The sequence below is a fragment of the Malaclemys terrapin genome, chromosome 6 (assembly GCF_027887155.1).
Source record: "Malaclemys terrapin pileata isolate rMalTer1 chromosome 6, rMalTer1.hap1, whole genome shotgun sequence".
Taxonomy (NCBI): domain Eukaryota; kingdom Metazoa; phylum Chordata; order Testudines; family Emydidae; genus Malaclemys; species Malaclemys terrapin.
The window spans coordinates 132,549,926-132,561,928 of NC_071510.1; the positions used below are offsets into that span (position 1 = coordinate 132,549,926).

General features: G+C 69.9%; 2 protein-coding genes across 7 annotated transcripts in view; one reads left to right on the top strand and one right to left on the bottom strand.

Annotated features, from left to right (window-relative positions):
* RUSC2 (RUN and SH3 domain containing 2) overlaps positions 1-3,703 on the top strand; it is a 61,337-nt gene extending 57,634 nt beyond the window's left edge. For all 5 annotated transcript variants that reach the window (XM_054032910.1, XM_054032908.1, XM_054032912.1 and 2 more), the window contains 3 exons: positions 213-1,107; positions 1,519-1,677; positions 2,549-3,703. In XM_054032910.1, the coding sequence (XP_053888885.1) occupies positions 213-1,107; positions 1,519-1,677; positions 2,549-2,729 (1,235 nt within the window). In that variant the 3' untranslated portion in view covers positions 2,730-3,703. The remainder of the gene's footprint in view (positions 1-212; positions 1,108-1,518; positions 1,678-2,548) is intronic.
* Positions 3,704-5,156: 1,453 nt separating this feature from the next.
* FAM166B (family with sequence similarity 166 member B) lies at positions 5,157-11,452 on the bottom strand. Of its 2 annotated transcripts, none has more exons than XM_054032154.1 (6): positions 11,350-11,452; positions 9,606-9,835; positions 8,472-8,626; positions 7,220-7,349; positions 6,365-6,520; positions 5,157-5,325 (listed from the first exon to the last, which is right to left on the bottom strand). In XM_054032154.1, the coding sequence occupies exons 1-6, from the start codon at positions 11,415-11,417 to the stop codon at positions 5,237-5,239; spliced, it is 828 nt and encodes a 275-aa protein (XP_053888129.1). In that variant the 5' UTR covers positions 11,418-11,452; the 3' UTR covers positions 5,157-5,236. The 2 variants fall into 2 exon arrangements, with proteins under 2 accessions (XP_053888129.1, XP_053888128.1); XM_054032153.1 differs by having other exon boundaries at positions 6,365-6,565.
* Between the last annotated feature and the right edge of the window lie 551 nt (positions 11,453-12,003).

Sequence of the window (12,003 nt, forward strand, 5' to 3'; positions counted from 1 at the left end):
TGCTGGGTTGGGACCATCTGAGTGAGACGTGGGAGCCTGTCGGGGGTCCCAGAGCCACAGGAGGTTTGCCCAGCGCTGCTGGGCTGCCCCTAGCTCCCTGCGCCTGGCCCTGCCCCTGGGTGGCACCTCCTGGCCCTGCCCCTGGGGAGGTGGGGTAACTGGGCGTCGTGGCGGGCGCCCTGGGCTCTGATCGCTTTCCCTCTGCCCTGCAGACATCGTCCTGGTGCACTACCAGCCGGTGGGCTTCCTGTGCCTGTCCCACGGCGTGTGCCAGCCCCTGTTCGAGGAGCTGCTGCTCCTGCTCCAGCCCCTGTCCCTGCTGCCCTTCAGCCTGGACCTGCTCTTCGAGCACCACCTGCTGCAGATGGGCAAGGAGCAGCAGCAGCAGAAGCAGCTACTGCGGGTCAAGCAGGACCTGCTGCTCTCCGTTCACTCCACCCTGCAGCTGATGCGCACCCGGGGCAGCCCCGAGGAGCCGGACGGCTGGAGCGCGGCCCCGGAGCGCGCCGGGGAAGAGGGGCTGTCTGCAGGCCGGGGCCAGGAGGGAGCGGCTTGGGAACAGGTCAAGGGGGTGGGCGCCAGGGAGGAGGAGCAGAGGAAGGCGAAGGACAGCGCCTGGGAGGGGAAGAAGGACAAGCAGGCCGGCTGGTGGTACCAGCTCATGCAGAGCTCTCGGGTTTACATCGAGGGCTCGGCCGAGGGCTCCAAGTTCATCCGCCCCGAGAAGAAGAAGCCAAAGGCGCCAGGAGCTGCGCCCCGGCCGGCCGAGGGCGGGAAGGCCCCCCCTCCCCGCGAGGGCGTGGTGGAGGGGGCGGAGGCCTGCCCCGTCGCCGAGGAGAAGCCCAAAGCTGCGGCAGAGCCTGGGGAGAAGCCGGGCGAGGCCAACGAGCGGAGCTGGCCCTCCTGGATGGGGAGCCCCCCGGACTCGGTGCTGACAGAGCTGAAGCGCAGCAAGGACAAGGAAAATGGGGCTCCCCAGAGACAGGGGGTGGCCGCGCCCCCCGCGGAGGAGAGCAGCGCTGGGGCCCCCGACAGCAGCCAGCCCATCAAGTGGGGACACCTGTTCGGGGCTAGGAAAGTGCAGAAGGAGGCCAGGCAGCCCAACAGGTAGGGACGTGAGCCCTGGGGTGCAGCAAACAGACGGGGTAGTGCAGGGCCCACTCACCTCCCCGAGCCTCGGGCACAGGCCGGGGCCACCCCACAGATCACGGTTCACCTGAGCCCTTCACCCCCCGAGGGAGCAGGACGAGCTGAGCCAGCGTGGTCTGGGGCAGAATGGCTCAGGCTAGGGGGCTGGCTGAGCTGGGACCTGCCCCAGGCATCTGCCTTCCCCAGAGGTGGCTGCATTTTGGGGGAGACGCGATCCCCCTGTGGGAGCAGGGCCCGCTGGGGTCTTTCAGGCTAGGAAGAGAGCCTGTCCCCTCCCCGGCGGGGCCCGAGCTGCCTGGCGGGCACAGCTTCTCCTGGCCCCGGGGCCCCGGGACGTGTCCCCGTCTGACTCCGCTCCCTTCCTTTCAGGTTACCCTCCGGCTGGCTGACCCTGGACAGGTCCGTGTTCCAGCTCATGGCCCAGACGGTGGGGGCAGGAATGTGGAGAGAGGCGGCCCCAGAGCCCGAGCGGCCCAGTGAGCCCCCCGAACAGCAGCTGCCTGGGGGGCTGCCCCCCCAAATACCCTGGTGAGCGGCGCTGGCCTGCGGGGGGCAGGAGCCTGGGGCGGGCGCGGAGCTCAGGCTGACGAGGGTTTGGTTGGGCCCCTTCCATGCAACGGGGCCAAGCAGCACCTTCCTCGGGTGGGTGCCCCTCCCTCCCCCAGCTCAGTCCAGCGCCCACTGGGCAGGACCCTCTCCCCGCTGGCGCCAGCGGGCTCAGCGCGGCACTGCCTGATGCTGACGGGGCGAGTGGCCCCTCTGGGCAGAGCCCGGACAGCCCCGCTGGCTGGGATCCCCCGTGCACTGCTCTGCGCTCCCCGCCTGGCCGCTCCGAGCCCGGCCAGCGCCAGGCCCTATCCGGAGAGCCAGGCCCGCCCCCGGTTGAGACGTCCCGCCCGCTGCGCGAGCACGGAGCTGGCAGCTGCCCACACCCTGCAAGGTGAGCCGCAGGCCTCGCTGCCCCCCAAACTCACCCGGGGGGCTGGGCTGCACTCGGTGAGAGGCACCCCCGAACCCCGCCACGGCAGCCCCTGCTCCACAGCCGAGAGATGCACCCGGCCCCACCCCCACCCCCCCGAACCCTGCCTCAGTGCCCCCTGCCCCACGGCCGAGAGACACACCCTGCCCCACCCCCCCAAACCCCGCCCCAGTGCCCTGCCCCCGGCCGAGAGATACACCCTGTCCCCGAACCCCACCCCACCCCCCGAACCCCACCACGGCAGCCCCTGCCCCACGGCTGAGACACACACCCGGCCCCAAACCCCGTCCCAGCACGGCTCCGGGGCTGCCGGGCTGGGAATCATTGCAGTAGGGGTGGTGGGGGGGCTGGCAGGGGAGGGGGGTTCTGAGTGCAGCGGGCGCCTGTGCTGTGACACGCCTCCCCCCGCTCTCCCCGCAGCGAGGTGAAAGCGCTTTGCCATCACATCGCCACCGAGGCGGGGCAGCTCAGCTTCCCCAAAGGGGCCGTCCTGCGCGTGCTGGCCAAGGTGGACGGCGACTGGCTGCGGTGCGGCCTGGGCTCGCAGAGCGGGCTGGTGCCCATCATGTACGTCACCCACCCGGCGGACGAGGACTATTGACGTGGCCGGGATGCCGCGGACAGGACCACAGGCTGCTCTGCGGGGCCGCCAGGCAGGGGGGACAGACGCAGCTTCTCGCTAGTCCGTACTGTGCTCGCCCTGCTCAACAGCCCGTAACCCTGGGGGCGCCTCGCCTGCCCCATGCACCTGCCACGGCTGCCGCGCCCCGGGGGACCTCGTGCCAGGCGCCGCCGTGCATGCAGCCTCCCGTCACCGCGCTCCATCTCCAGCACCGGATGCCATGGCCTCGGACGTAGCAGGACTCCAGGCGGCGTCGCTCTGCAGTGGGGGCTGCCCAGCCAAGTACCCTGATGGGCTGGGGGCTCCTGGACTGGGCAGGGGCTGGCCGCCGGAGACTACAGCCCCCAGCATGCACTGCTCCGTCTCCGTCAGAGCCAGCTGGCCCACCGCATGCTGACCCGGCCTCTGCTGCAGGCTGCCCCCTTGTGGCGTCAGGCTGCATTGCCGTGCTCGGCCAGGGCTGCTTGTGGCCCAGTCAGCACACGGCTGCGGCCCATGTGACAGACTCAGGGCCATACAGGGGGGCTGTATTGTGTGGCAGCGCCCACAGGACACACACGAGCTGCCCACCATGGTCGCTCGGCTGCGAATCCTGGCGTGCGTGCAGCCCCGGGCGCACGCTGTGTGAATGCCGCATGTATTGTACCAAGCCCAGGAACCCGGCCAGCAGCCTGGCACGGCCACACCACGGGCCTCCTGCTGGCCGGGCACGGGATGAGTGCGTCTAGGCCAACAGCCATACAGTGTTAGAGGGGATGAGCCCTGTGCAGACGCAGCGCTGTGGGGTGCATGCGCCCCCCCCCCCCCGCCTCCCTCCAAATCCGCTGCTCCAGCCATGGAGGCACTGCCTGGGGAGGGGCACAAGGCCATTCCCAGCAGGGAGGTGGGGGAGGGGGAAGTGCACCCAGCAGTGTGGGGAGGGGTGACATTCCCAGCAGGGAGTAGGGGGGAGGGACAGCGTGCCCAGCAGTGGGGGGAGGAGGGACAGCGTGCCCAGCAGGGAGGGGGGGAGTGGGGACATGCCCAGCAGGGAGGGGGGAGAGGGGCAGTGTGCCCAGCAGTGGGGGGAGGGGGACATTCCCAGCGGGGGGGAGGGGCAGTGCCCCCAGCAGGGGTAGTGGGGGGCACTCCCAGCATGGCCAGGGCCTGGTTAAGGGTGCCAGGAGGGGCCGGGAAGGGGCAGGCTGGATGGTTCAGGCAGGGCCCTGCAGCCGTGCCTGGGGGCAGGGCCTGGGCCCCCAGCAGGAGGTGCCGCTGTCAGTTAACCCTTGTCTTGCCGGGCAGTATTAGTGCCAGGCTGTGCCAGTATTTGTTGCCAGGACGGCGCCGGTGTCTGCGCGGCGTGGTGCCCGGGCTGGCTGCCCCGGGGCCAGGCTCCCGCCTGCTTGTACATCGCTCGCTGCGCTGGCCCCTGTGACGGGCGGGGCCGCCTTTATTTATTTCTTTATTTATGAGGCATATTAATAAAAAAGGTGCTGACCCAGCTCCCCGCAGCGCCCGCCTCCTGGCATCGTCCCCTGCCCCAGAGCACGGCTCGGCCCAGCCCGGGGGTGTGGGCGGGGGGCAGAAATGACCCTTCCTGGCCCCTGCAGCCCAGAAGCAGCAGCTCCAGAGCCCAGCCCCCGCCTGCAGTGTAACTGCGACAGGGCTAGTGCCAGGGAACTGACCCAGCCCGTCTCTCCCCCAGGGGAGCGTGGCGCAGCCGTGCCCCCCCTGCTGCAGGCACCAGCCCGGCGGTGTGCGTCCCCCCCCGCCCCGCCCTTGGCCTCGTGCTCTGGGGCGACAGGCAGCGTTGGGCTGGCTGGTTTGTGCAGGCTCCGGCAAAGGCTGCTTCCCAGGTCCGAGCCCCCGCGGCAGCCAAATGGCACAAGCCGGTGCACGCCCTGATGCCAGCCCCCTGCGACCACGGGCCCTGCCGCGCGTGACAGGAGAACCCCGGGGTGGGAGGGGGCAGCGGTAGCACGCTGGGGGGCCATAGAGCCGGCGAGGGGGTTGAGCACTAGGCCCCAGCGGGGTTTCCTAGCCTTTGTGTGCTCAGCCCTGCAGCACGGCAGGGCAGCGCTGCCCTCGGCTCCGGGGCCATGCCAACCCTCACGCAGCGCTGGCAGTGCCCCTGCCTTGGCACCAGCCCATGGGCAGTGCAGCATCACACCCCAGGGCTGGTGGCGCTCCCTGGGGGGCAGGCTGCCCGCGTTGGGTGGGGCAGATTCAGCCAGGGCGCGAGGGCGACTCCTGAGGCTCTGGGCCAGGGCTGCGGGGCAGGCGCGTTAGCACACGCCATGGGGGGCCTGCACTGATTTAACCCCCCCCCCCCGCCACCCGGCGTGGCCCCACCGCCCGCCGACAGTTTGCAGCACGGCCGGGCGACGCTCCCCTTGTTCACATGGGAGGGCAACAGCGTTTGTGGCTCCTTCTCTTTATTGCTCGTGCACACGGCGGGGCAGGCCCCAAACAGCGCCGGGAAGGAACCAGTCCAGCCCCGGGCACTAGTCGCCCATCTGCTTCTCCAGGGTGCTCAGCCCCAGGGCGTTGTGGGTAAGCTGGCCGTAGGTGTGGCCAAACTGGAACTTGTAGCCTGCGGGCAATGAGAAGGCGCCAGTGAGAGGACGTGGCGCTGGGGAGCCCACCTGGGGCGGATGCTGCCCCATCCGGAGACTGCAGCCATGGAAACACCAACGTGGGCCGGACAGCATGAAACACCTACCCGGCAGGGGAGCCACCATCCATGGGCAGAGCTGGGCACCCCCTCACTTGGGGCCTTTACCTCTAGTCTGCATAAAGCCGCAGCCCCAGCCTGGCACTGCCCCCCACCTCCAATGGGCTGTACGAGCCACTGCCTGCAAGAGCCGCTCTCTTGGCCTCAGCAGCGCCAGAGAAGCCCTGGGGGAGGGGTGCAGGAACAGCCGGCAGGGAGGCTGCCCCCTTCATTTAACTGCTCGCTCGTTCCAGCCAAAGCTCCGGGTCAGGGAGTGCCAGGGATGCTGTGTTAGGAGCCCACCGTGGCTCTGGCAAGGCAAAGTCAGCCCTGCAGAGCTGCGGGCAGCGTTAACCAGCAAATGTCAACATCTGGCCATTCAATCAGGTCCCCAAAGCCCCTTAACTCTGACCAGTATCCCGGCTCTCTGTCCCCACCTGGTGGGGGCTAGGGGTTGCTGCATCCTAGCTGAAGGCTATGACCAAGGGCTGTATTAACCAGGGCGGAGGCGTCGCTGGTGGCTGTGAGCCGGTGCTGAGTGGGGTGCGGCTGCTGTTGTAAGTGTCAGCGGAGCGGGGGGTTGATCTGAGGCGACCCTCCCCTCCACCAGCGGTGGTATTTCCCACACACTGTGCTGCACGTGCCAGCCCACGGGCACCCCCGAGGCTGGGCTTGTCTGGCAGTACAGGGAGATGGGGAGGGGTTGGGGGCCAGGCTGGAGCCGTGGAGGGTTTGGGGGGGTCCAAATGAAGGGGGTTTATGGGATCTGTGAGTCTTTCCTGGTCTTTCCTTCCAGGAGACTAGCAGGAGCCAGCCGGAGGCGAGTGCCCATGTTTCTGCAGGGAATGCACACAGTGCTGGCTGCTCAGTCCCTTCCCAGCCGGCCGCCCCTGTCCTCCCCTGGGGCCGCGCCGCTAACCTGGGACGTAGCCTGCGTAGTGGGGCAGCAGCCCCATGTCCGTCGGGTACGACTTCAGCAGTGGAGGAAGGACCGGGTTGCCTTTCCCGGCCTCAGGCCTGCTCCCTCTGGTCTGGCCAAACTCCACCAGGGCGCGGTGGGTGGTCAGCGGGTAGCCTGCCCCAATCAGAAAGCGGGCGCGGGGCACAAAGCCGGTGAAGCCTGCCCAGGTCACAGGAGGAGAAACTGGAAACAAACCCAGCCCCACCACAGCCTCCTCACACAGACCAGCTCTTCCAGCCCCCGCAGCCATCAAAGCAGCTGGGGACAGACCCAGGGCCCCTCCAGCACGTTCCCACCAAATCAGCATCCCAACTCGGGGTACCATGTCACCGCCCCCCAGAGCGCTCTGCTCAGACGCTGCGTGTGGCAGGCGCTGCAGAGGCAGGTCCTTGGGGGCGGGGGGTGGTTGGTCCTTGCAGGGCTCTGGATTAAAGGATAAAGAGTGGGGCTCCTCAGGGCTCAAGGACCCCCGCACCCTCTCCCTTCTGCTCCCCGAATCCCAGCCCGCACGCCCAGCCCCGAATCCCAGCCCAGCCCGCACGCCCAGCCCCGAATCCCAGCCCAGCCCGCATGCCCTGCCCCGAATCCCAGCCCGCACGCCCAGCCCCGAATCTCAGCCCAGCCCGCACGCCCAGCCCCGAATCCCAGCCCGCACGCCCAGCCCCGAATCCCATCCCAGCCCGCACGCCCAGCCCCGAATCCCATCCCAGCCCGCACGCCCTGCCCCGAATCCCATCCCAGCCCGCACGCCCTGCCCCGAATCCCAGCCTGCACGCCCAGCCCGCACGCCCAGCCCCAGCCCTGCCGGCTCACCCGAGATGAAGCACTTGTGGGGGTTGTTGTCCTCCATGGAGTAGGGGGAGCCCTGTGGTTGGAAGGCGAAGGGAGATACGTACGGGGCAGCTGCTGCTGGGACCGGAGTCCTGTACTTGGCGGTGAGGAGCTGGGGGTGCAGGATGGGGGTGATCAGACGGGCTCCCCAGGGGGGACGGGTCAGGAAGCGCTGCCCAAGCTGAGTGGGCCGGGCACAGGCCACATGGCAATGCTGTTAGAGGAACCCCAGGCTGGAGCAGACACTGGTGTAAGACCAAGAGCAGCTCCATAAGCCAAACCCATCGGGGCAGAGCCCACAAGCTAAGCAGGGCCGCCCAGACTTCCAAGGAAACCCCAGGTGCTGCAAGGAGCAGTGTGGGGGGCTCAGTAGGGGGCGCTCTCCCCTGGTCCTATTGCCCTGTCCGAGGCTGTGCACGGGGTAGGTGCAGGAGGGTCTATGGGGTCTGTGCAGGGGGTGGGGCTGTGCATGGGGTAGGTGCAGGGGGTGCGAGGGGTTGGTGCAGGGGGTCTGTGGGGTCCATGCAGAGGGGTGCGTGGCGCTGTGGGGTGGGGCTGTGTGTGGGGTTGGTCCAGGGGGTCCGTGGGGTCCATGCAGAGGGGTGTGTGGCGCTGTGGGGTGGGCCTGTCCAGGGCTGTGCATGGGGTTGGTGCAGGGGGTCCATGCAGAGGGGTGCGTGGCGCTGTGGGGTGGGGTTATAGGTGCAGACACTCGCTCCCAGCAGAGCAGCCCAGCGTGGCTGTTGGTGGGAAAGGGGAGTCTCCCATGCTGGGGGGAACGGGGCCGAGCCAATCAGTAAGGTGAGCTAGAGGGACTCGCCCCCCAGAGCGCTGAGCTCCACGAGCCCCTGTGGCCTCTCCAGGCACCTGGCTGGGGCTGCAGGACTGATGCCAGCCAAGCTCCCCGCGCAGTCCCACTCCCCAGCGGCCAGGCTGCTCCCAGCTCAGTGCCCCCCACACCTGCATTCGCAGACTCTGGGGACACTGGAGCAGGCAGGGTGGGCACACACCCCCCCTAGCATGCTGCTGGCCTGGCCGCTGACGTGCTGTGTGTGCCCTGGGGCGGGCGGCAGTTCCCGCCTGGCCGCTGACGTGCTGTGTGTGCCCTGGGGCAGGCGGCAGTTCCCGCCTGGCCGCTGACGTGCTGTGGCCCCCGGGGGCAGGCGGCAGGGGCAGGCTCCGGGGGGGGGGGGGGGGCAGCAGCGAGATGCCAGGTCGCTCTGGTGACACTTACTTTGCCCTTGGTGCCCTGGGGCAGCCGCCCCGCGTTCTGCAGCTCCTGCTCCTTGCCTGCGGCTCTCAGCTGCTGCCTGGCGAAGTCACTCCTGGCCTCCTTGCAGATCTCGGAGTAGGTCTTGGCGAAGAGGTTCTGGGCCCTGGGAATGAATCCTGGGAGCGGGGCGGCCCCAGTGCCCAGAGGAGCAAGCAAGATGAGAGGCAGGTTAGTAGCCCCCAGAGCCTGCTGCGTGGGGAGGGCAGGGCTGGGGGAGGGGGAATATGGGGGAGTCCTGAGGGCCGAGGCAGGGGCCAAGGGGGTGATGCCCGCTGCAGGGGTTTTCCCTGGGCCCACCCTCGCAGAGCCCAGGTGTGTCATGCTGGGCACTGAGAACAACCCGAGGGAAAGGCACAAAGACAGAGCTGGAATTTACCAAGCGGGCGCTCCGGAGGGGGGTACTGGAGATTTTCAGGGTGTCGGTGGCTACAAAGCAATTCTCTTAATGCAATCCAGACCTTAGGAGGGGAAATGGCAGGTCCCCCCTTTCTTTTCACAATAACCAGGAAAAAGGCCCGGGGTGCCTGGCTAACGTTGCCCGTGGGGCACTGCCAGGGGGTGGCTCTGAAGTGGTGGCATCGGTCTGGCACAGGGCATTTTCTTTGCCCCATTAGTGGCACCACCATGGCAGCGTTGCATGTGGGAGCGTCCTGCAGCGGACTGGCCCCTCTTTGCTGAACGGCGCCTCCTGCTGGCAGAGCCCAGCCCGGGGCACAGGGAGAGACGCACCAGAGGGGGCTGCGTGCGACTCCCCCATGCCAACGGCGTGCCCCTGGCCAAGGGCGCTCAGACCCACTCAGGCTGGGCTGATCCTGCACGATCCTCCCGTGGCCCTGGCCGGGCAGGGTGCAGCGGCGCCAGGTGTGAGCAGTGGCTCTTGGACAGAGCCCGCTGGGTCATGCGCCACATTTGCTCCCCAAGAGGAGGCCTGGTTGCAATTGAGGGGGGATCCCTGGTGCCCAGCATGGTCTCCTGGGGGGCTGGATGTGGCAGGGCGTGGTGGGAGGATTGGATAGCAGAGCTCCCTGCCCCCCACCCCCGTACAGATGGCCTTGGAGCCGAGTGAGTGTGGGGACCGGCTGCCACGTCTCCCACCTGTGTAGCCCGGGATCACGCAGCATCCCAGTGGGTGGGCTCCTGCCCCCCAGCAGGCCGGCCTCGTCCCCAGCAGCGCCTCTCCCTGCCCCACGGGCGGGGCACCGGCGCAGGGCCAACGGGCGGGCTGCAGCACCAGCTGGCTGGAGCCAGCGACCTCAGGGCCGCTCAGGAGCTGTCCGTAGGGTGTCCCCAGGCTGAACTTGTGCCGAGGGCAGTAACCGGCGTAGCTGCAAACAGGGCAGGGGCAGCAGGGCTCAGGCAGGGCCCAGAGCGAACCGCCGACCCCAACATCCCAGAGCCGCTGAACAAATCCCCAGGGCAGCCGAGCCCAGCGTCCCGCTGCCGAGAGCGCCTCGCCCTGGGGCTGCTGTCCTGGCACTAGGGGGAGCCCGGGGAGCAGTGCCAAGCACCCCCCTCCCTCAGATGGCTCCTGTCACCCCACAGTGGGCGTGGGGGCACCTACAGCTGTGCAGGAGGCACTCGTGACAGGTCAGGGCCGAGCGCCCACGGGTGGGACCCCCGTGAGACAGAGCAAAGGGGAGCTGGACCTAGGTGCTGGGCACAGCTGGCAAGGGGGGTTCTCCCCTGCCTTCCCCATGGGGCTGGGCTCCCCCTCCTGCTCCCTTCCCACCCACTCTGCTCCCCCTTCCCTCTCCCTTCCCCTCCCCCACTCTGCTCCCCCTGCCCTCCCCCTTCTACCCCTTCCCTTCCCTCCCCCACTCTGCTCCCCGCCCCCCCACTCTGCTCTCCTAGCCCTCCCCTCCCCCACTCTGCTCCCCCTGCCCTCCCCTTCTACCCCTTCCCTCTACTCCCTTTGCCCTCCCTCTTCACTCCCCCTGCCCTCCCCCTTCTACCCCTTCCCTCCCCTCCCCTCCCCCACTCTGCTCCCCCTGGCCTCCCCCTTCTACCCCTTCTCTCCTCTCCCCCCCTTTGCTCCCCCTGCCCTCCCCCCACTCTGCTCTGCTCCGCTCCGCTCCGCTCCTCCTCCCACCCCTCCCCACGCCCCCCACTCTGTTCCCCCTGCCCCGCCCCCTTCTGCCCCTCCCCCCACTCTGTTCGCCCCTCCCCCTCCTGCTGCTCCCGGGCTTCTCGCTCCCTCTCCGGCCAGCTGGGCTCCGCGTCCTGTTGCTATGGCAACCCCCGCACACAGCGCCGGGGGGCTGGGCCGGCCCGGCACCAATCGCAGGACGCGCCGGGTCCCGCCCCCTGCACCCCCCCCCGTGACAGCCCCCCCAGCCAGTGACCCCCCGAGTCCCGCCCCCTGCAACCCCCCCAGCCAGTGATACCCCCCCCCCGGTCCCGCCTCCCTGCACCCCCCCCCGTGACAGCCCCCCCAGCCAGTGACCCCCCGAGTCCCGCCCCCTGCAACCCCCCCAGCCAGTGATACCCCCCCCCCCGGTCCCGCCTCCCTGCAGCCCCCCCGTGACAGGCCCCCCAGCCAGTGACCCCCCGAGTCCCGCCCCCTGCAACCCCCCCAGCCAGTGACCCCCCCCCCCGGTCCCGCCTCCCTGCAGCCCCCCCAGTAAACCCCTCGGGCACGCGCCGGGTCCCGCTCCCTGCAGCCCCCCCGTGACAGCCCCCCCCCCAGCCAGCGACCCCCCCCGGTCCCGCCCCCTGCAGCCCCCCCGTGACAGCCCCCCCCAGCCAGTGACCCCCCGAGTCCCGCCCCCTGCAGCCCCCCCATGCACTGACCCCCCCCCCGCCGGGCGCAGCGCGGGCGGGGCAGATCCTCCCCCCTTACCCGGGGCCGTGGGGCGGGTCCGGGCTCGCCAGGCTCCGGCCGAGCTTGGGGGCGCAGGCGGCGGCCATGGGTGCTGCGGGCGGAGTCCGGCGGAGAGCCCGTGCCCGGGGACAGCGCCCGCCCCTCGGTGGGCCGGACACGCCGGGCCGGGCGCGGCCGGGCGGCCCGGGGCTGGGGGCAGCAGGTGGCAGAGCCCCGCGCCCCGGTGCCCTGGTGCCCTGCCTGGCACGGCCCCCCCCCCCGGCCGGAGCAGCTCCGGGACTGGGGCCCCCGCCCCGGGGGGCTGGAGAGAAGCAGCCGCCTGCCCTGGGGGCTTGAGCCCCGAGGAGGAGGGTCTGGGCTCGGAGCCCGATGGCCATGCCCAGGCTGCCCGCCGAGCGCCCAGAGCAGGCTGCTGGCCCAGGGGGTGCCACGCACCCCGGCGCTGGGGAGGTCCCGGCAGGACCTGCAGCCCCCCAGGGCATGAGGGGGGAGAGCAGCCAGCGCTGTCCTTGCCCGGCTGGAAGGTGCCAGCGTGGCAGCGAGAACCGTGGCTAGGAAAGGGGGGGGGAAGCCCTGGGGTGCTGCACAGCCAGCGGGGGCCTCACACTGGCGCAAAGGGGCCGGTCACCCCCCAACAGGCAGAACCCCTGCGGTTACTAATTGCAAAGTTCT

Coding starts and splice junctions, on each gene's coding strand:
- FAM166B (XM_054032153.1), bottom strand. CDS start 11,417: ATGGCCGCCGCCTGCGCCCCCAAGCTCGGCCGGAGCCTGGCGAGCCCG. Junction 9,836..11,349: donor GACCCGCCCCACGGCCCCGG/GTAAGGGGGGAG, acceptor CCCTGTTTGCAG/CTACGCCGGTTACTGCCCTC. Junction 5,326..6,364: donor CTACGCAGGCTACGTCCCAG/GTTAGCGGCGCG, acceptor CATTGCCCGCAG/GCTACAAGTTCCAGTTTGGC.